We start from the raw sequence: 23,163 nt of genomic DNA on the forward strand, positions 1-23,163 counted from the left end.
GTATGTAGCCAGCAGCCAGCGTGAGTGGCCAGCAGCCGCTGTGAGCAGCCATCCAGAAGCCGGCAACTGATCTGACTCTCCCGGAAAAAGCACAATGATGGTGCCAACTTGGGCCAGTGAAGCATCGTCCTCCACAACTAGACTGAAGAACAAAAGGACAGCAACTTGTCTGTCCCCCTTCCCCCAATTCCCCAGCGCTGTTCCCATCCCCCCAATTCCCCAATAAAGATCTTTAAAACAAAACAAAACAGTAAAAAAAAAAAAATAATAAAAATGATTACAAGAGTCAAAGAAGGACATTATATGTTACTAACAATTTTGGTACAATAAGGTAATTATACACATCTGTGCATCTAATAACAGATTCTCAAAATATCTGAAGCAAAAATTGACAGAATTAAAGGGAGAAATAGTCCTAAAATAATAGTTGGAGACTTTAATAGCCAACTCTTAAAAGTAAATGTAACAACCAGACAGAAGATAAATAAGGAAATTGAGAACTTGAACAACACAATAAGTAAACTAGATCTAGTAGACATAGAATTCTCTACCCAAAACAAAATACACATTCATCTCAAGTGCACGTGGAACATTCTCCATGGTTGATCATATGTTAGGCCAAAAATCAAGTCTCAATCAGTTTTACGAATATGTGGAAATTAAACAGCACACTCTTAAACAACAAATGGGTCAAAGAAGAAATCACGAGGGAAATTAAAACATACTCCTTATTAATGAGTGAAAAACACAATACAGTATGTTAAAATTTATGGGATTCAGCAAAAGCAGTGCTCAGAGGGAAATTATAGGTGTAAAAATACATTGAAAAAGAAGAAAAGATCTCAAAACAAGAACCTAACCTTACAATTTATAGAATTAGAAAAAGAAGAGCAAACTCAACATAAAGCTAGCAATAGGAAAGAAATAATAAATATTAGAGCAGAAATAAACAAAATAGAGAATAGAAATAAAATAGGGAAAAGTGAAAGAAACCCAAAGTGAGTTCTTTCAAAAGATCAACAAAATCGAAAAACCTTTAGCTAGATTGACCAGGGTCAGTGGGCAAGGGAGGATGGGGAATTCAGGTTCCTAAAATCAAGTGAAAATGGGAGCATTGCTAACGATTCTACAGAAATAAAAAATATTATAAGAATACTGTGAACAATTGTACACCAACAAACTGAATAACTTAGATGAAATAAACAAATTCCAAGAAACACAAAATCTACGAAGACTGAAACATGAAGAAATAGAAAATCTGAATAGACATAACTAGTAAGGCAGTTGAGTCAGTCATGAAAAATCTGACCAAGAGAAGTCTTAGACCCAATGTAATCACTGGTAATTTCTACCAAACATTTAAAGAATTAACATTAATTCTTCTCAAACTTTTCCACAAAATTGAAGAGATGGGGCTAATAGGGATAGAATGAATGCATTTTGCATGTGAGAAGGACATCACTTTGTAGGGTGGGGGACAGGCAGAATGCTATGGACTGAATGTTTATGTGCCCCCAAATTTCGTATGTTGAAGCCCTAATCCCAAGTATACAGAGGTGAGACGTTTAGGAGGTAATTAGGTCATGAGGGTGTAGCCCTCAGTAATGGGATTAGTGCCCTTATAAGAAGAGACATGAAAGATGATCTCGCTCTTGGCCATGTGAAGATACAGCAAGAAGCTATTCATTTGCAAACCAGAAAGTGGGTTCTCACCAGGAACCAAATTGGTTGTTGTCACCTTGATCTTAGACTTTCCAACCCGTAGAACTATGAGAAATAAATTTACATTGTTTAAGCCACCCAGTCTATGGTAATGTTAGCATATGCACAAAAGATTTGAAAGCAGGGTCTCGAAGAGATATTTGTACACTCGAGTTCATAACAGCATTATTCACAATAACTAAAAGTTGAAGGCACTCAAGTGTCCATTGATGGATGAATGGATAAACAAAATTTGGTACATACGTGCAATGGGATATTATTCAGCCTTGTGAAGGAAGGAAGTTCTGATACATGCTGCAATGTGGATGAACAATGAGAACATTACAATAAGTTAAATAAGCCAGTCACAAAAAAATAAATACTGTCTGATTCCACTTCCATAAAGTATCTGGAGTAGTCAAATTCATAAAGACACAAAGTAGAATGGTGGTTGCCAGGCTGGAGGGGCGAGGGAATGGGGAGTTACTGTTTAATGGGTTTGAGTTTCAGTTTTGAAAGCTGTCAAGAGTCCTTGAGATGGATAGTGGTGATGGTTGACAACAATACGATGTACATAATACCACTGAACTGTGTACTTAAAAATGATTAAGATGGTAAATTTTATGTGCATTTTACCACAGTAATTAATCTTTCTTGACTGTTTGTTCATAAAGCACATAATATAAACATATCTTTACTCTAGTTGATACTATTATGATAGTTTTTAATACGTTCAGGTTTTCCTTAAATTACAGATTTTTATAAATCATTAATGACTACATAAGTTATACTCCCATAATTGTTGCAATACTACTTATATTATTAGAGCAAGCTCTGGAATGCATTTATAGAATTTTTAAAGTTTCTTGTACTAATACCAACAAATACTAGAATGAGCTCACAAAAGCAGTTTTGAAATTTTGTCTTAGTGTAATAGGATTTACTTTTCTTAAATTACTTTAATGTTTCATCTGGAAATGAAAAATACATATTACATAAATTATTTTCATTTTGTTTATATCCTCCTGTTTTCCTATTTAATAGACACACTTAGATCACAATAAGAATAGATTTCAGTACCAATAAATATCTTTTTTTGATGTTTTGTGTTCTTTGAATTTAGATATTCAAAGGGAAGAAGAAAAAGTGAAACGATCTGTGAAAGATGCTGCCAAGAAGGGTCAGAAGGATGTCTGTGTGGTTCTGGCCAAGGAGATGATCAGATCAAAGAAGGCTGTGAGCAAGCTCTACGCATCCAAAGCTCACATGAACTCTGTGCTCATGGGTATGAAGAACCAGCTGGGTAAGATGGCCATGACCTTGCAGCCACTGCATTAATGCTAATGCTCTTGCTGTTTTTATCAGTACTGGTTTGCATGAATAGGAAGAACAGTCTTAGCTCTGGTTTTTACTTGTATTTTTTATCATTGTTGCAGTTGGAGTGGACTCAACATTCTGAGACCATCATTATACAAAGTGCAAAATATTACTATCATTATTTTTTTGTTGTTACTTATTTTCTTATGCCAGTGTTGTTGAAGTAATGGCAAATTCTACATATAAATCTGCTTTGTTTAAAGGTTAGACTATATGTCCTCATGTGAAAAGTGTTATAAAATAACCTGAGAGTCGGCATAGCAATAAAATGTGGGCCTTTATGTTAGAGGGAGGACAAAGAAAAGAGCTTGCTCTGGCCTAGTCCCGGAACCGCCCTAGGCAAAATTTTAAAAGTCTGAGTTTGTCTGTCCTTGCCTTTCACCCACTTCCTTTTCTGTGTTATCGCTCGCTGTCTGTCTACCAGTGCTTCATCACATCTTATCTGCAGACCATGTAATGGGTATTCAGCTACACATGAACTATCAATTTAATTTTTTAAAACTCATAATATTTAAAATAAAAATAAATGTAATTTAGTTTCCTTTTGGTGTCCAGTATACTGCTGTTTGTGATCTTTCACAGGCATCTTGACAGTTTGAGTCATAGGTTAAATTTTATATCCAGTTGGTTTCTTTTCTTAATTTCTGTTAAATGAAGAAGTCCTAATTCAGAATTATAGTTGTTGAGAATGGCAGCAAGTGACTGTCAGAAATTTAGACTGAGTATGCACTCAGAAATTACAGAGAAATTTTTCCCTGAAGAATATTTTCAACTCTATGTCAGATATTACATTGATGATTACATCACACTCCGAAGTTAGAAGACTAGAATGTTTTAATTTGGAGCCTGGTGCCAAATTAGCACCTAATCCATTATTTGGTTGTATTTGGGTGTGAAAAAATTTCTTTACGTTCCATTTTAACACTTGGATATGTTTTTAAAATATGCATAATAATAAATATGTCATCAATTTCTATCTCTGGGTACTGAAGAAAATCATGGGTTGGGAAAAAATTAAAAAATACGACAATCAAATGGTTTGTACCACATCTTATTAACTTTTAAAAACTGTGATTTTAGTCCTAAAGTAATGTATTTAGACTCTTTAAATACTGGACTTACCACCTAGATATACGCCTTTTGAACAAGCCAAGTATTCAGTACCATGAAGAAATAGTTTGATCTCATCTGTCATTTTGAAAGCTTAGGTACAAAGCTTTGCTTTTTACAGCCAGCTTTGAAAATTCCATGGTTATTCTCTCTTTTTTATGCAGCATGTTGAAAAGATACATGCTCAGTTGACCATGATAAGCTTATTTAAAATTTTTTCACTATTTGCTTTACTGAATCAACATCAGAAAACATATTGCTTATTCTGCCTTTTTTCCCTATGAATAAAGCATTATATGCACAGCCTCTTTTTTCCCCCAATTGTGAAGATAAAAGTACATACACAGGATAATACAGTAGATGCTTATGTACCTATCACCCAGACCAATACAATTTGACATTTTGTTATCTTTGCCTTGGTTTTTATATTATGAAAGAAATAAAACACTGTTACTAAACTTGAAGCTCCTTTAATATGTCTTCCCAATTCTCTCTCAGCCTCCCTAGCAGAAACCACTATTGTGAATCTTAAAATTTGTATATGTGGTATTATACATACTGTTTTGTATCTTTTTTTGTCCCCCATGAATCATTGTATTTTTGAAATATACCCATAATGATAAATATGCATTTTAACTACTGGATGTTATTCCATCACATGGATATATTTTATTTTTCTCTTCCCCCATTGATGGACATTTAAGCTGTTTTCAATTTTTGCTGTTACTAACAGTGCTGCTGTGAATATCATTACACTCTTCCACATGTATAATGGTTTCTTCAGGACAATTATTTACTCAGAAGTGGAATAGCTGGATTTAAATTTTTTCTAATATTGCAAAATTATTCTCTAAAGAGCAGCAGATGAGAGCTTTTTTCTATACATTTTCAGCAACCCTTGATATTATCAGACTTTAAGTTTTGAGAAGTGTTATTTTGTTTTACCATTTCTCAGGAAACTAGTGAACTTGATTCACCTTTGCTTCCTGTGTACTGATTGCAGAAAACTTTTTCAAGCAATTATAGCTCACACATAATCATTAATCCACGTGAAGAAAAATCTCCTCTCATAGCATATGCTTTTAGTAGTAAACATAACAAAAGCTCCTGTATGTATTGCACATAAGTCAAGAGCCTATTATCCTTTAAATATGCATTTGTAACATCTATTATGTTATTTCAAATATATATTATTTTGTGGCTTTATCACAACTGAAACGTAAAATATCTGCTGTTTGGTCTTTTAATGTTAACATGCTCTAAGGCTCTCTGTTCTAGATCCTCTGTTTTTTTTCCATCTTCACTGCCGTCCCCCTAGGTGATCATATCTAACCTCATACCTTTAAATGCCGTTGATTTCTGAATTTTATCTTCAGGCCTGACTTTATCACTAAGTGTGTAGTTGACATCTCCACGCATATCTTAATGGGTATGTCAAAATTAATATGCCCATACAGAAATCTTGCCTGGTCTTACTTTATCTGTATCCCCACCTACTCCCTGTATTTTCCTCTGGGAATCCAAGACATCAATATAATTTCATCTGTAAATGTTTCCACATGGATTTCTAAAAGACCAGGGTTCTGTCCCTTCTGTTCCTTGGTCTCTCAGTTCTGGATTTGTGATCAGTTCCTTTCCACTATATTTTCTGTTTTGTTATGAAAGCAAAACATTTTCCCAAATTGATCCTTTAATTTTCTTAGATATCCTGTTACATTTTGAGAATAATAATAGTGCCTTCCTCAGAGAGTAGTTGTGAGGCTCGCTCAGTTCAGTACCTGGCACATGGTATTTGCATATATATAGGTTCTAAATATTATCACCATGGTCATCATCAATTTAGTCTTTGTTTTCTAGTTTCTTAGAAATCTCTTCAATTTTATATTCCATTTATTCTCTTGAATTCTTTTTTTGGGGGAGGGCTATCTTAATTTTAATTTCCAGGAAAGAGTTATCTGATAGTTCCTTCTTTTATATAAAAAAAATCCTTTTCTTATTTCATGAGTGCAGTATTGTCCCCTATTATTAATATAGTCTTTTTTTTTTTTAAGATTTCATTGGGGAATTAGGGAATTGGGGAAGTGGAACAGCATTGGGGAATCAGGGAAGGGGAACAGACGAGTTGCTGTCCTTGTGTTCTTCAGTCTAGTTGTGGAGGACGTCGCTTCACTGGCCCATGTTGGTATTATCATTGCGCTCTTCCCGGATGAGGCAGATCGGTCGCTGGTCACTGGACGGCAGCTCTTGGCAGCTCATGCTGGCCGCTCACGGGAGCCCACTGCAGCTCCACTGCAGCCTATGCCGTCGCCGGCGACTCACAGCCGCCCAGCTCCAGGTGGAGCTGTTGTTCACCGTCTTAGCTGTAGAGGGAGCAGCGTCACTGGCCCTAATGTGGGATCCAAACCGTGGCCCTGCTGCACAGAGCTGGCGTCCTGAGCCAACTCAACCAACACGCCACTCGGCCAGCCCTTAATAGTCTTCTTTTTGACATTTTTGTGTGCCTTGCATTGTTTCTCCTCCCCATCATCCCTTTCTTTCCTATGTCTCTCCTCTTTTTTTAAGGAAGAGAGAAAGGAGAGTGAGGGAGACTGGATTAAGTGTGGGCTTCATGAGAACCTTCTCCAGTCCCCTCAGCAAATAAACTAAGCTACAAAGAGCAAAATGTTAATACATTTAATAAATACATTTCTTTTAGCCCCTATTATGTGCCATAGTACTGCTGGGCACTGGAGATAAAATAATGAACATTACAGTCGTTGCCCTCTAGGTATGGGGTGAAAAGCAAATAACTGGATAAATTTAATAAAAATAACAACACATAATAAAATAATAAATTTAATAATAAGTGTATATTTATAATTGCAAACTGATAAGCACTAGGAGACTATAAAAGGGAAATGCAGGCAAGGATGGCTTTTTATAGGCACTGATAAAATCTGAGGGAAGATAAGCAATTAAGTGTGTGTGTTGGGGGGGATGTTCCAACCAGAGTGTCAGCATGAGGCCAAAAAGAACTGCACGCCAAACACTGAAGGAAGCTCTGGGAGTTTGGAGTACCTGAGAGCAAGGGTACCCCAACTCTGAGGTTGATGGCCCAAGAGACTGAACAGGGAGGTGAAGAAGACAGTTTTTACAGCTATTAAAAGCAAGGGTTCTTAGAAACAAGTTCAGACTGAGATGTGCTGTGGTGATGGTGCAGATAAAGTGCAGTGGGAGTTCAGAGGAAAGGTATTTTGGGGAGAATCATGGAGACATGTCAGTAGAGGAATTAAGGTGCACAAAGGCACAGGTGAACTATTTCAAGCTGTGTTCAGCTAACAGTACTTGATTCAGTTTGACAAGAGTGCATTAATGGGAGCAGTGGGAGGTAAAGCTGGAAAGGTAATTTGGAGTCAGTTTTGAGAGTTAAGCTGAAGAATTGTAATTTCATTTCGTAGGCAGTGGAGAGCCTTAGCACACTAAGCACAGACCACAGGTGCAGGGACGGACACATGCGGCAAGATGGGGGGTAGTGGGACCTGGGAGGTGATAGTCAGGGCTTGAACAGGTTAGTCTAATGGGATGGAGCATAAGAGAGGACACTGGGAAGAACTGTTCTGGATGCAGAGCAAATGGGACTTGAAGGTATAAACAAGTCTGAGTTGCTCCAAACCCTGGAACATGGAAAGACCACAGGGCCATTAAGACACTGGAAACCTGGAGAGAGGAACAGGTCTGAGAAAGGAGATTCTATTGGGGGCTGTCTAGACTCACTCTATGTGGATCACCCAGCCTCCCCAGCACTAAATACATGTCCTGGGAGGAGGAATCCCCAAGGAGGGTTGTTGAAAGGGTTTATACTAAGGTGTTGCATGTTGGCAAATTAAATACAACAGTTACTCAAACGATACAACTGAGGATGGAACCTGGAACGGGCAGGATGAAGGAGTCTACATTTTGAGAGTGAGAAAAGAGAGAACTAGAAGTAGTGTAATGACAGTTTCTGAGAGGTCTTGCTTTGGGTGTGCCCCACCCCGACCTGTAGCCTGTTGCTGCTTTGAAAAACCATCATTTGATGAAGTCATTCCTTTTCCTTAAGATGTTCCTCTATTAAAATGCAAATGTCCCTTGCAGGGGTAATATATTAAGGTTTGTCAGCTATTAATACATTGTCATGAGTAGGTGCATTCCAAGTGGTAGCTTTTTGACAGCAGCATCTCACAGAATAAGACAGATGAGGAGTATGTTTTGATTGAGGGGAAAAAGTTGAGTGAATTTCCAAGGTGGGGCAGGAAATAGAATTACCATGTGATTCAGCAGTTCCACTTCTGGGTATATACTCAAAAGAACTGAAAGCAGGGATTTAAAGAGATGTTTGTTGTGTCCCATGTTCCTAGCAGCATTATTCACAATAGGCAAAAGGTAAAGGCAACCCAAGTGTCTGTTGAAGGATGAATCGATGAAGAAATTATGGTATATACACACAATGAAATATTATTCAGTCTTAAAACGGAAGGAAATTGTGACACATGTTACAACACGGATGAGCCTTGAAGGCATTATGTTAAGTGAAATACACTGGTGACAAAAGGACAAATATATGATCCACTCCTATAGCCTTTGGTTTGGGTTCCCCAGATTATAAAATGTTTATACTACCTTCTTTTCCTTTTAATTTTTACCTTCTTCATGTATTATTGTGTGTTGGATATTTCCTTGTATATCATTTATCTTTTAACTGTTTTTCTTAGCCTTGTTATAAGGTTAAGAAAAAGGTATCCTATTCTCTTCAAAGATAATTACTTTTGAGGCACGAATGTTTTTAATATCACTTCTCTGAGCTTTCACTTGTCATTATTGCGAAATGTCATAAAATTCCATATTTTGTTATAGTTTTATTCATTCTGCCTGTAACTGCTATGTTTAAGATATCTTTTAAAAACCAGTCAGTCTAGCTTGTGAGTGTATTTCTCCCCTGGGCCGTTGCTACCAAGGAGCTGCATTTTGCTGTTGATGCCACTTCTAATATTTCTTTAAATTTCCTTTTCTGATGTTTTAATTTAACTGTAATTCCCAGAAGAGCCTGTGATAGGTAGAGAGAACTTTGTGTTTTTGTTGTTTTTCATTATTGGTGTCAGATTCTTTTCAAAATATTTCCATTGATCTTTGCATCTATCAGTCATGAAGCCAAGCCAGTATTTAGCTACTTTGTTTTCATCTTTGGTTATTATTATTATAATATAATAATATTCATAGCATAAGTTGTATTTTTATGTGTATAATACCTTTTCTAGTGGGCATGGGAATATAATGTTGCTTTATTTTTATATATTCTTCTGAGATTTTTTTTTAGTTTTTATTTTGAGATAATTATAGATTCACATACATACAGTTAGTTGTAAGAAATAATACAGAGAGATTCTGTGTACCCTTTATCCATTTCCTCCAATAGTAACATCTTGCAGAATTATGGCACAATATCACAACCATGATATTGGCATTGATACAGGCAAGCTACAAAATGTCCCCATTGCTACAGAGATCCCTCATGTTGCCCTTTTATAACCTACTTCCTTTTATAACACCTACTTCCTTTCCACCCCCAACCCTTCCTTAATCTCTCGCAACCATTAATCTGTTCTCCATCTCTATAATTTTGTCAGGAATGTTATATAAATGGAATCGTATACTTTGTAACCTCTTAGGACTGGTTTTTTTTTTTTCACTTAGCATAATTCTCTGAAAGTTGACCAGGTTTTTGCATGTATCAATAGTTCATTCCTTTTTTGGCTGCTGAGTAGTATTGCATGGTATGGCTATACTACCATTTATTTAACCATTCATCTGTTGAGGACTTCTGGGTTGTTTCTAGTTATTAGCTATTATGAATAAAACTAATACAAAAGTGTACAGGTTTTTGCGTGAACATAAATCTTCATTTTTCTGGGATGGGGTTTTATGGTTGCATTTAAGAAACTGTCAAACTGTTGTCTAGAGTGACAGTACCATTTTGAATTACCACCTGCCAATGTATAAGTGATGCAGTTTCTGCATCCTCACAACATTTGGCAGTGTCACTATTTTTTATTTTAGCCATTCTGGTGGGTGTGTAGAGGTATCTGACTGTGATTTTTAGTTTGCATTTCCCCAAAATTTCCCTTCCTTCTAGCCCCTGACAACCACTGATCTTTTACTGTCTCCATAGTTGTGCCTTTTCCAGAATATTATATAGTTGGAATCATACAATATGTAGCCCTTTCATAGTGGCTTCCTTCCCATAGTAATATGCACTTAAGATTCTTCCGTGTCTTTTCATGGCTTGATAGCTAATTTGTTTGTAGCACTGAATAATGTTCTGTTGTCCAGATGTACCACACTATTTATCCATCCACCTACTGAAGGACATCTTGGTTGCTCCCAAGTTTGGGAAATTATGAATAAAGCTGCTGTAAACATCCGTGTGCAGAATTTTGTATGGACATACATTTCAACTCATTTGGATAAATACCAAGGAACACAACTACTGGATTATATGGTTAAAGTATGTCCAGTTTTATAAGAAACCGCCAAACTGTTTTCCAAAGCTAACTGTACTATTTTGCATTCCCAAGAGTGTTGAGTGACAGTTCCTGTTGCCAACATTTGGTGTTGTCAGTGTTTTGGATTTTGACCATTCTAATAGGTGTGTAGTATATCTCGTCGTTTTAATTTGCTGTTCCCTAATGATATTTTATGTTGAACATATTTTCTTTTTTTTTTTTTTTGTCATCTGTATATCTTCTTCAGTGAGATATGTTTATCTTTTGCTCGTTTTTTAAATTGCATTGTTGGTTGTGGAGATTTAAAAGTTATTTTTATATCTTCGATAACAGTCTTTTATCAGCTGTGTCTTTTGGAAATACTTCCAGCTTATGGCTTCTCTTCTTATTCTATTGAATGGGTGATTATTTTTATTATAAAATAATTTTTATCTGACATACCTGATTTTTTCTTTGTGGAACATAGATAATACATTCATCAGTTCAGTATTTTATTTTTCTATATATATGTACCTTCTTTTTTTGAGTTTCCAGGGTAAAACATACATTTATTTTAGCCTTTTAAAAATCCATTTCTTAAGAGATCCAAGATGGTGGGGATATAGGAGGATGCTGAATTCTCCCTGTCCCACAAGCACACTGAAATACACACATATAGAGAAAGCAGTTACTCCTGAGAGAGCACTGAGTGCTGATTGAACAGCTTCTAAACAACACGTGAGAAACGCTGAATAGAGAAGGCTAGGAAAAAATGCAAGTGCTCCCTGGGATCTGCAGGTGCTCTCTGGGATTGGAGATTCCGGGAGCGCCATTGTTTACGCCACCCTCCACCTTGATAGGTTGAGCAGGAGCTGTATCTGGGTGCTTTGACCTACCTGCAAGATAGCTGCAGCACGTTTGCAGCCACACTACCTACAGCCCATTTTGGCTCCGAACAAAGGGAGCAAGCAGCATAAACAGGGTGTTACCACATGCACCCGGCCTCCCTATCCGTCTCCAGCCACCCTGCCAAAATTACCCAGCACACATAGCCTACACACTGGTCATTACTACATAAGATCATTTTTTCAAGAGTGGGAGAGAGAGCTGTTTTATCTAATTCATGTAAATAAGCATAGAAAGGCAAACGAAATGGAAAGACTGAAGAATATCTTTAAATGAAAGAATGAAAAAATTCTCCAGGAAAATACACTGATGAAACAAAGATAAGTAATTTGCCTGATAAAGAATTTAAAGAAATGGTCATAAGGATGTTCACCAAACTTGAGAGTGGAGTAGAGGACCTTAGGGAGTTTGAAAGTATAATGAACCAAGTAGAGCTGAAGAATACAATAACTGAAATGAAAAATACACTAGAAATAATCAACAGCAGATTAGCTAATATGGAGAACAGGTCTGTGACATGGAAAAAAGACTAGTGGAAGTCAACCAATCAGAACAGCCAAAAGAAACAGAATTTTGTAAAGTGAGGATAATATAAGGGACCTCTGGGACAACATCAAACACACAAACATTCACATTATATAGGGTACCAGAAGGAGAAGAAAGGAACGGAAACTTTATTTGAAGAAATAATGGCTGAAAACGTTCCTAACCTGGGAAAGGAAACAGATATCCAGGTCCAGGAAGCACAGAGAGCTCCAAACAAAATTAACCCAAAGAGATCCACACCAAAATGTATTGTAATTAAGATGGCAAAAGTTAGAGACAATTTTTTTTTTAAGATTTTTATTGGGGAATTGGGGGGATGGGAACAGCGCTGGGGAATTGGGGGAAGGGGAACAGACAAGTTGCTGTCGTTTTGTTCTTCAAACAAAAAAAAAAAGTCTAGTTGTGGAGGACATTGCTTCACTGGCCCAAGTTTGCACCATCATTGCGCTCTTCCCGGGTGAGGCACATCAGTCGCCGGCTTCTGGACGGCCGCTCACGGCGGCTTGAGGGCCGCTCACACGGCTGCCGGCCACACATTTCTATATACAAATAAGTGATCAGGAAAAATTAAGAAAACAATCCCATTTACAATTGCATCAAAAAAATAAAATAGGACTAAATTTAACCAGAGAGGTAAAAGACCTGTACTCTGAAAACTATAAGATATTGAAGAAGATACAAATAAATGGAAGGATAGATCATGTACATGGATTGGAAGGATTAATGTTAAAATGTCCTTACTACCTAAAGCAATATACAGATTCAGTGCAATCCTTATCAAAATATCAGTGGCATTCTTCTCAGAACTAGAACAACTAATCCTAAAAAAAAAAAAAAAAGGAACCACAAAAGGCCCTGAGTAGGCAATAAAATTTTGAGAAAGTACAAAGTAGAAGGTAGTATACTCCCTGATTTCAAACTATACTACAAAGCTGCAGTATTCAGAACAATATGGTACTCGCTTAAAAACAGATATAGATGAGTGGAATAGAATGGAGAGCTCATAAATAATCCTTGCTTATGGTCAATTAATTTATGACAAAGGAGGAAAGAATATACAATGGGATAAAGACAGTGTTAAGTGGTTTGGGAAAATTAGAGAGATACATGCAAAATATGAAATTGGACCACTTTCTTAGACCATATACAAAGATAAACTCAAAACGGATTAAGACTTAAATGTAAGACCTGAATTCATAAAACTAGAAGAAAACATGAGCAGTAAACTCTTTGAAATCGATCTTAGCAATATCTTTTATGTCTCCTTGGGCAAGGACAACAAAAGAAAAACTAAACAAGTGAGAGTACATCAAACTAAATAGTTTTTGTGCAGCAAAGGAAATCATCAAGAAAAAAAAAAGACAACCAACTGAATGGGAGAAGATAATTGCAAACAATACATCCAATATGGGGTTAATATCCAACATCTATAAAGAACTCATACAACTTAACACACACACACACACACACACACACACACACACACACACACACATCCAATCAATAATTGGGCAGAGGACCTAAATAGACATTTCTCCAAAGAGGACAGAGAGATAGCCAAAAGACATGAAAAGATGCTCAACTTAACTAATCATTATCAGGAAAACACAAATCAAAACCACAATGACTATCACCTCACACGTGTTAGAATGGCTATCATCATAAAATCAACTAATAACAAGTGCTGACAATGTGGAGAAAAGGGAACCCTTGTACACTGTTGGGATTGCAAATTGGTGTAGCTACTATGGAAAACAGTATAGAGGTTCCTCAAGAAATTAAAAATAGAGCTACCATATGACCCAGCAATACCGCTTCTGTGTATTTATCCAAAGAAGACAAAAACACTAATTCAGAAAAGATATATGCACCCCCATGTCCATTGCAGTATTATTTATAATAACCAATATGTGAAAATAGTCTAGGTATCTATCGATAGATGAATGGATAAAAAAGAATTGGTGTACACACACACACACACACACACACACACACACACACACACAGTGGAGTATTAGTCATAAAAATAAAAAAATGAAATCTTGCCATTTGCAACAATGTGGATAAACCTACAGTGTATTATGCTAAGTGAAATAAATCAGACAGAGGAAGATAAATACCATATGATTTCACTTATATGTAGGCTATAAAAAATAAATGAATAAACCAAACAAAACAGAAACAGTTTATTTGAACACATGTCATTTTGAGGCACTCTCTCTGGGATGTAGGCTTGGGATGCAAATTAGGATAAAACATGGGCCTGTGTAGACATCAGACTTACATAATTCAAATAGAACTATATGGTTGGCTTCCTTCCCTAAGATCAGCCACAGGCCTTAGGGTCACTCTCCAGAGAGGCCAGTTGGGGTGCATACTCAGAGAATTTGTCCCAGTGTCAGCAAAATGGCACACAGTGTAGAAAAGTCTGTTTCTTAGTCAGCTAGTGCAGTAATGTACTCCACAGATACATAAATAGCTTTGGGAATCTGCATGCTACTGCTCCCTTTTATTAGAATAGCTCGTAATTTGACTCTCTCTCCTGCCTCCTGTGTCACATCCTATTGTGCAATAATGACTACTGTTCTTCTCTTTCAGCGGTTTTGCGAGTGGCTGGTTCTCTGCAGAAGAGCACAGAAGTGATGAAGGCCATGCAGAGTCTTGTGAAGATCCCAGAGATCCAGGCCACCATGCGGGAGCTATCCAAAGAGATGATGAAGGTGACCTGGGGCCGCCCTGCACCTCATTCTAAATCACTAAGCATCACTCTCAGCAAGTGACGGGGAGCTCGGGCTGCATGGGGCGGGAACGGACAGACAACTGAGGACAGAGGAACAGCTGTGAACATGCGTTGAAACTTTCTGAGCTGAGCAACGGCAGAGGCTGTGTCAGATTGCAGTGCCCCTTAGAAGAAGTGAAAGTGTACCCAGAGCTCTAGGGGAGGTGGAAGATCTAGGGAGCAACTATTTAGGATTCAGGGAGCTGGGATTTACAGTGTCTGACATGAGCAAGGAGACAAAAAAGCCCAGGCTCTTCCCGCTGCTCCAGGGGAATGTTAGTGAAGCCGGTGCAGGAGGCAAATCTTTTCTGTAAAGGGCTAGATAGTAAATGTAAATTCTACGTTGTGGGCCACACTTCTTTGTTATAACTACTCCACTCTGCTTTGTAGTGTAAAAGCAACCATAGATAGCATATAAACAAAGGAGCGTGGCTGTGTTCCAGTAAAACTTTACAAAAGTAGGCATTGAACAAGGTTTGACCCTTAGGCTGTAGTTTGCTGATGCCTTTTTTTAGACTAGAAAAAGAGAGACTGAGAACCAAATAAAGAGCAACAAGTACCTGCCACCCCCAGGATCAGGGCCCGGCAGGGACCTGCTGGTGGGCCGGGCTCAGGACGGCGGTGTTCCTGAGCCCCCTGCCAGCCAGTGGTGCATCACACATACTGTCCTGTCAAGTCCCCCAGCGACTGTTATCAGGTAGGGATTTTTATCCCCATTTTACACAGGAAGAAACTGAATCTTAGTTACCAGGTAACTTAGAAGTAGTGTTGACAGTAAGTGACAGATCTGGGGTTGGAGCACAGATATCTGACCTGATTGTGTTTGCTGCCTCAGAGGAAATGGCGATAGGAAGTGCCTTCTGCAGGTGCTGACTCACACTTCAAACCTGTGGCCTGAGAGTCAAGATGATATACTTCAAATTCTTATATGTAGTTTATAAAGTGTAGAAATTTCACTTATGAACTTGAATTGTATATGGAGCCCCAGGGCCTAGGAGAGGGAACCAGAGAAGAAAATAGATGGAAAAGAGAAACAACATAAAAAGACTAGGGCCCAGGTCTTTGGAATGAGAGCTGCTTGGCACTGTCAGTCGAAGGGAACCAACCAGGCAGGAGGTCATGTCCTTTAAAAGTGGTATAGATGTCTTATCCGCCAAGTCGATGATGCCAGCCCATCTAGAACTGGATAACAATTTAATTCTTGGGTGACTTTGAACCTGGTCATTCTAACTCATGTAGCTGTCAGGATCTGAGGGGAATCTTTTGTTTATTTTTTATTTATTTATTTATTTTTAAGATTTTATTGGGGAATTGGGGGAGGGGAACAGTGTTGGGGAATTGGGGAAGAGGACCAGCCAAGTTGTTCTTCAATCTTTGTTGTAGAGGGCGCCAGTTGCCATCTGGCTTCCTGTTGGCAGCTTGTGGCCTCTAAGCTCAAGGTGCTGTGTTCAATCTTAGTTGCAGGTGGGCATAGCCACCATCCTATGCTGGAGTCGAACCAGCAGCCTTGTTGTTAAGAGCGAACGCTCTATCTACTGAGCCATCCGGGCGGCAGCTCAGCTCAAGGTGCTGAGTTCAGTTTCAGTTGCGGGTGGGCATCATAGCCCACCATGGAACAGGCAGTCTTGTTACACCAGTTGAGCCATCCTGCCACCTGTTGGCAGCTCAGCGACAGCTCACCTCAGGCACAGTGTCACTGGCCCATGTGGGAATCCAACCGGCGGCCCTATTGCTCTGAGCTTGTGTTCTTAAGCCAACTCTTAACCAACTGAGCCACTCAGCCGGCCGTGGAATCTTTTGTTTAGAATTGGATCTTTTACACACAGTTTCTGAATACTGAAGATATTGGATTGTCAGAAAAGTCATGACGCATTTTTGCAACGAAAAGCATAGAAAAAATACGTCATGACTTTTTCAACAACCCAATAATATAGGTTTGAAGGAAGGCTTGCATGTAGTAGATAATAAATATTTATGGAATTCATCCCAGGTACAAACTGAAGCCTCCAATGGGGTTCCAGCTCCACAGGGGCAGAGATGTGATCTTAGTCATTCCATTTGGCTTGTCATTTGGCAGAGCAGGCATTTGATGAATGGTTGTTTATTGAATAAGTGAAATAATAGATGACAACTTCTGCCTCCAAGATGTGGAGGGCTATTACAGTCAGGACTCCAGTAGACTCTTAAACAGTTAGCAAGTGTGTATTAAACCTCTTTTACAGTAGCCTCCAGCACGAAGATGACTTCAGAGGGCTCTACCTATGTGACCTAGAATGTGAATTTGTTTATTTGTTCATTTTGGTTGGGAGGAAAGGGTCTGGGAATGGGCAGAATATGGTACTAGCTAGATTCATGTCATTAAAGCACTTGAGTGGTCTGGGAGCAGAAAGGCAGGCAGGAGAGAGGGCTTGCTTTAAATCTGATTGCATCAGCGTGCTCAGTGAGAGTTGTGCCCTGGCTGAGTGCTGGGGAGCCAGAGCTGGAGCTGTCACATGTGACCTCCGCTCCCTGAATCATTGGATGTCAAAGTACAAAGCAAGTTCTTGCAGGTTGCAAAGCAGTCAGGGTCTTTCTCTTCTGGCAGCTTCTCAGAAGCCTGAACCTGTGCTTTCCCTCTGCCATCCCCCTCTCATCTCTTCTGTCCAGGGATGTCACTCGCCCCCCTTTTGACATTGGAGGGTGCTATTCTGACTTTCTGCTTCAAAAACAAGCAAAAACAATCAGTAGGGATGGCCTTCCCTGGGAGCTGAGGACAGTAGTAAGCAGGGAAGACTGCAGCGCCTGCTCGAGCTGGGCAGGGTTAGGGAGCAGCTTTCTTGTGCTCTCTAGTGGTGTAGTGGTGCCACACTACCCTGAGAACAAAGTGGGCTGACTGGCTGGCTTCAGGCCGCCAGGCACAGAGCATCCAGTAGAAGTCTGGGCATTACCTTGTTGGCTTCAGAAATGCCGTGTTATCCATTCTCTCAGGAGAGGGTGATCAGGCTTTCGTGAATTGACTGACCCTTGCCAGACCCACCCAATTGACCCTGTGCCACCAGCTATAAACTGGACATGCTGAAGGACTCCAGGCTTTTTTGGGGTCCATGGAGCCCCCACCCTGCTCTTGGTGTTTGTTATCATAGTGTCTACTATGACTCCAACCAGTTTTCATACTGTGTTTCAACTCCTGCACTCACAGATTATATTTGTAGTGTTAGGATAAATGCTTCCCAAAACAGATCAGTGGGGACACTCATTGGTCAGCAAATTGTTCCCCAAGTGCTGCCACTATGGTCTGTGTTACTTTGTGAAGCTCTGCTGACAGCCATTAGAAGCCTGCCTCCAAGCTTGGTGCTAAATTTGGAGCTTACCTCCCCTTTGACCTTTTGCCTTTCTGCAGAGAGGACAGCATCCAGTGTTTCCTGTGGCCAGCTGTCCTGTGTTAGGCCTCAAAGGGGTGGACTGGCACTGAGTTCAGTTGGCGCTGGCCCTTAGAAGTGTCTTTTGGAAACAGATTGAACAGCTGGAAGTGATATGGTTTATTCTGTGTTTAGGCTGGGATCATAGAAGAGATGTTAGAGGACACTTTTGAAAGCATGGACGACCAAGAAGAAATGGAAGAAGCAGCAGAAATGGAAATTGACAAAATTCTATTTGAAATTACAGCAGGTATGACCTTGACATACATTGCTATTTCTCTCCTCCTCTTATGACCATTCCTCCTGCATTTACTAAATTAGCTGGTAGCTTTTTCTTTAGGCTATAATTCCCTTACCTTCTACACTTTAAATTTTAGATTATGCAAGTTATTTCTTAAAAAATAACCATAGTATCTATAACCATTTTTATAAAAACAGAGATGAAGAATTTTTTTTTAATTCCCAGAGTTCCCAAAATGGAAAGGTGAAATATTGAAACAACTGCTCTCACATACTGCCTTTGGGAGCTTAAATTGGTATGACTTTCTTGAAAGCAATTTGGCGGTAACTATCAAAAACCCTTGACTTAGAAGATTGACTTCTGGTTTACTCTTATAACTAAGGATGGCTGAATGATTTAACTCATGGATATCTGTAGTAGCATCATTTATAATACTGAAAAGTTTGAAAAAAGCTAAATGTCTAATAACAGAATATTAGTTGAATCAATTATGTATGTTTTATTGGAATACCTTATTATAGTTGTAATAGATAATGTAGAAATATATTTACTGACATGGAAACATGTTCACAATATATTATTTTTAAAAAGCCTTGTTAAAGAAATACACACTTTTATGTAAAAATCACATCTATAGAAAAATAGTAGTTATCTCCGAATGATGGTTAATAAGGATTTCTTCCCTATTTTTTTTTTTAAGATTTTTTTTTGGGGGGGAATTGGGGAAGGGAACAGTGTTGGGGAATTTGGGGAGGGGAACATTTTTTTTCCAGGACCCATCAACTCCAAGTCAAGTTGTTGTCCTTCAATCTTAGTTGTGGAGGGTGCAGGCTCAGCTCCAAGTCCAGTCGCCGCTTTCAATCTAGTTGTGGGAGGGCACAGCCCACCATCCCATGCGGGAGTTGAACCGACAACCTTGTTGTTAAGAGCACATGCTCTCACCAGCTCAGTGGCAGCTCAGTCGGGTGCAGCTCACTGGGTCCTGTGGACATTGAACCGGCAACCCTGTTGCTCAGAGCTCGCACTCTAACCAACTGAGCCACCCAGCCGGCCCTCTTCCGTATTTTTAAAAAATTTATTTTTTGATTACAGTTCACATACAATATTATATAGTTTCAGATATACCACATAGTGTTTACACAATTACATGTCTTACAAAGTGATCACCCAATGAGTCAACTACTCATCTGACAACATACATAATTATTACAATATTATTGACTATATTCCCTATGCTGTACTTTACATCCCGGTGACTGTTTTTATAACTGGCAATTGGTACTTCTTAATGCCTTTTACCTTTTTTCACCCATCCACCCAAGCCCCCTCCCATCTGACAACCATCAATTTGTTCTCTGTATCTATGAGCATGTTTCTGTTTTGTTCATTTATTTGTTTTTTAGATACCACATATTAGTGAAATCATATGCTATTTGTCTTTCTCTGACTTATTTCACTTAGCATAATACCCTCCGGGTTTATTGATGTCGTAATGGTAAAATTTCAGTCTTTTTTATGGCCGAGTAATTTCATTATATATATGTACTACATCTTTATCCATTTGTCTATTGATGGACACATACGTTGCTTCCATATCTTGGCTATTGTAAATAATGCTGCAATGAACATAGGGCTGCATATATCTTTTCGAATTAGTGTTTAAATAAATACCCAAAAGTGGAAGGGCTGGGTTATAAGGTAGCTCTATTTTTAATTTTTTGAGGACCCTCCATACTGTTTTTCATAGTGGCTGCACCAATTTGCAAACCCACCAGTAGTACATAAGGTTCTCTTTTCTCCTCATCCTTGCCAACACTTGTTGTTTGATTTATTGATGATAGCCATTCTGACAGGTGTGAGGTGATATCACATTGTGGTTTTAACTTGTGTTTCCCTAATGATTAGTTATGTTGCATATCTTTTCATATGTCTGTTAGCCATCTCTATGTCCTCTTTGAAGAAATGTGTATTCAGGTCCTCTGCCAATTTTTTTATCAGATTGTTTGTTTTTTTGCTGTTAAGTTGTATGTATTTTTTATAGATGTTTGATATTAACCTCTTGCCAGATGTATTATTTACAAATAACTTCTCTCATTCAGTAGGTTGTCTTTTTGTTTTGTTGATGATTTCCCTTGCTGTGCAAAACCTTCTTAGTTTGATGTAGTCCCATTTGTTTATATTTTCTTTTGTTTCCCTTGTCTGAGGAGATATACCCCAAAAGTATTACTAAGAGTGATGTCGTAGTTTATTGCCTATGCTTTCTTCTAGGAGTTTTATGGTTTCGGGTCTTTCATTTAAGTCTCTAATCTACTTGGAACTTATTTTTGTAAATGATATAAGAAAATGCTCTAGTTTATTTTTTTTTTGCATGTATCCAATTTTCCAAACACTATTGAAGAGACTGTCTTTACCCCACTGTATATATTCTTCCTTTCTTTGTTATAGATTAATTGACCATATAGGTGTGGATTTATTTCTGGGCTCTCTATTCTGTTCCATTGATCTATGTGTCAGTTTTTATGTCAGTACCATGCTGTTTTGATTACTATAGCCTTGTAGTATGATTTAATACCAGGTACGGTGGGTGATACAATGAGATATCACCTGACACCTGTGAGAATGGCTATCATCAATAAATCAACAAACAACAAGTGTTAGTTAGGATGTGGAGAAAAGGGCACCCTCATGCACTATTACTGGGATTGCAAATTGGTGCAGTCACTATGGTAAACAGTATGGAGGGTCCTCAAACAATTAGAAATAGAACTACCTTATGACCCAACAACTCTACTTCTGGGCATTTAGCCAAAGAAATCCAAAACACTAACTTGAAAAGAAACATACACCCCTATGTTCACTGCAACACTATTTACAATAGACAAGATACGGAAACAACTGAAATGCCCATCAATAGATGATTGAATAAAGAAGATGTGATACATATATGCAATGGAATATTACTTGGCCATAAAAAAAGAATAAAATCTTATCATTTGCGACAACATGGGTGGACCTAGAGGGTATTATCCTAAGTGAAATAAGTCTGAGAAAGACAAATACCATATGATCTCACTTATATGTGGAATCTAAAGAACAAAATAAAACAAAACAGAAACATTTATAGATAGAGAAAACAAACTGATGATTACTAGATGGAAGGGAGTTTGGGGAGGCTGGGTGAGAAAGGTGAAGGGATTAATAAATACAAATTAGTAGTTACAAAATAGTCACAGAATATAAAGTATAGTATGGGAAGTATAGTATAGTCAATAATACTGTAATAACGATATACAGTGTCAGATGAGTAATAGACTTAGGTTATCACCTTGTGAAGTATATAAATGTCAGATAACTTGTTTTGTATACCTGAAACTAATGAGAAAAAAATTATATATGTATATAATTGGTGAGATTTGATTTTTTGTGTATTTATTTATTTGTTTTAATTTGTTGGGAGAACGAAGGCTAGCTACTCCGTACTCCAAAGAAACATTTTGTGAAGATTTAGAAACAATTTAGCTAGATTTGAAATCATGATGAATCTTGAAAATAGTGTTTAGGAATTTGGATCAACAGTTTCAGTACCAAAATTATTAAAATCAAAATCTTTACAGTTGTTATGACTTCGGTATCAGTACAAGTTGGTGTTTGCACGTTTGTTGTAGTGAGCAGAACCCACCCAAACAGCTTGTTTTATTGTCCCTTCTCTATTTCTTGTCAGACTGATCCAGTTATGAAAGACAGGGACGATGAGGGGCCACTTCCTTAAACCAATATTTTGTTAATGTGTTTGCTCTTTTTCTTTTTAGGGGCCTTGGGCAAAGCACCTAGTAAAGTGACTGACGCCCTTCCAGAGCCTGATCTTCCAGGAGCAATGGCTGCCTCAGAAGATGAGGAGGAGGAGGAGGAGGAGGCCCTGGAGGCCATGCAGTCCCGGCTGGCCACGCTCCGCAGCTAGGGGCCGCCCAGCTGGGCCCTCGCGTTCTTCTCATGGCCTGCCCACCAGGTGTGCACACTGCTCTGAAGCGGCCGCCATTTTATGTATCTCTTGCACTACACCTCTGATGAAGCTTTGCGTTCTGGAGGAGGTTCTCTGCTAATATCTCCTCACACTCTGCAGAGGTTTGGGGATCTCAGCAGGTTGTTCTTGAGTGGTGTAATGCATCATTTTCAGGAGTATAAACAAACCTCTCTTTTGGAGAAAGGGCAAAAAATTTGGTCTTCTCGCAAAACACTTTTGAGAATAGAGTTCATGGCCTGAATGTTGAGGATTCTGTACATTTTTTTGGTCTGTAAAACACTACAAATGGATTTTAATAAATTTCTGCTTTAACACTTGGTCTCCTTTTAGATTGTCACGTGTAATGAATTTCAAGGTGTTCGTTGTCCTAAAGTGTTTCCTATGTGGCCTTGGAAAGAGAGGAGCCAGGCGTATAGGACTTGGATTCTCAGCAGGAGGGGCTTCTGCTCTGTAGATGCTGCTCCCCAACCTTCACAGTCATGGTGTGGGAGCCACTTTCTGCTTTTTGTCATGTGTTTAACCAAAAGGATGCTGGGGGATTGTGACACTTTGTCCTGTTTGGATGGCTGTATTATATCCTGAGGGTG

General features: G+C 38.5%; 1 protein-coding gene across 3 annotated transcripts in view; it reads left to right on the forward strand.

Annotated features, from left to right (window-relative positions):
- LOC109375924 (E3 ubiquitin-protein ligase RNF103) overlaps positions 1 to 22,899 on the forward strand; it is an 84,212-nt gene extending 61,313 nt beyond the window's left edge. For all 3 annotated transcript variants that reach the window (XM_019631502.1, XM_019631500.1, XM_019631501.1), the window contains 4 exons: positions 2,825 to 3,004; positions 14,736 to 14,857; positions 18,450 to 18,564; positions 22,365 to 22,899. In XM_019631502.1, the coding sequence (XP_019487047.1) occupies positions 2,825 to 3,004; positions 14,736 to 14,857; positions 18,450 to 18,564; positions 22,365 to 22,513 (566 nt within the window). In that variant the 3' untranslated portion in view covers positions 22,514 to 22,899. The remainder of the gene's footprint in view (positions 1 to 2,824; positions 3,005 to 14,735; positions 14,858 to 18,449; positions 18,565 to 22,364) is intronic.
- Positions 22,900 to 23,163: the final 264 nt, after the last annotated feature.

The sequence above is a fragment of the Hipposideros armiger genome, unplaced genomic scaffold (assembly GCF_001890085.2).
Source record: "Hipposideros armiger isolate ML-2016 unplaced genomic scaffold, ASM189008v1 scaffold_1003, whole genome shotgun sequence".
In the NCBI taxonomy this organism is placed as follows: Eukaryota; Metazoa; Chordata; class Mammalia; order Chiroptera; family Hipposideridae; genus Hipposideros; species Hipposideros armiger.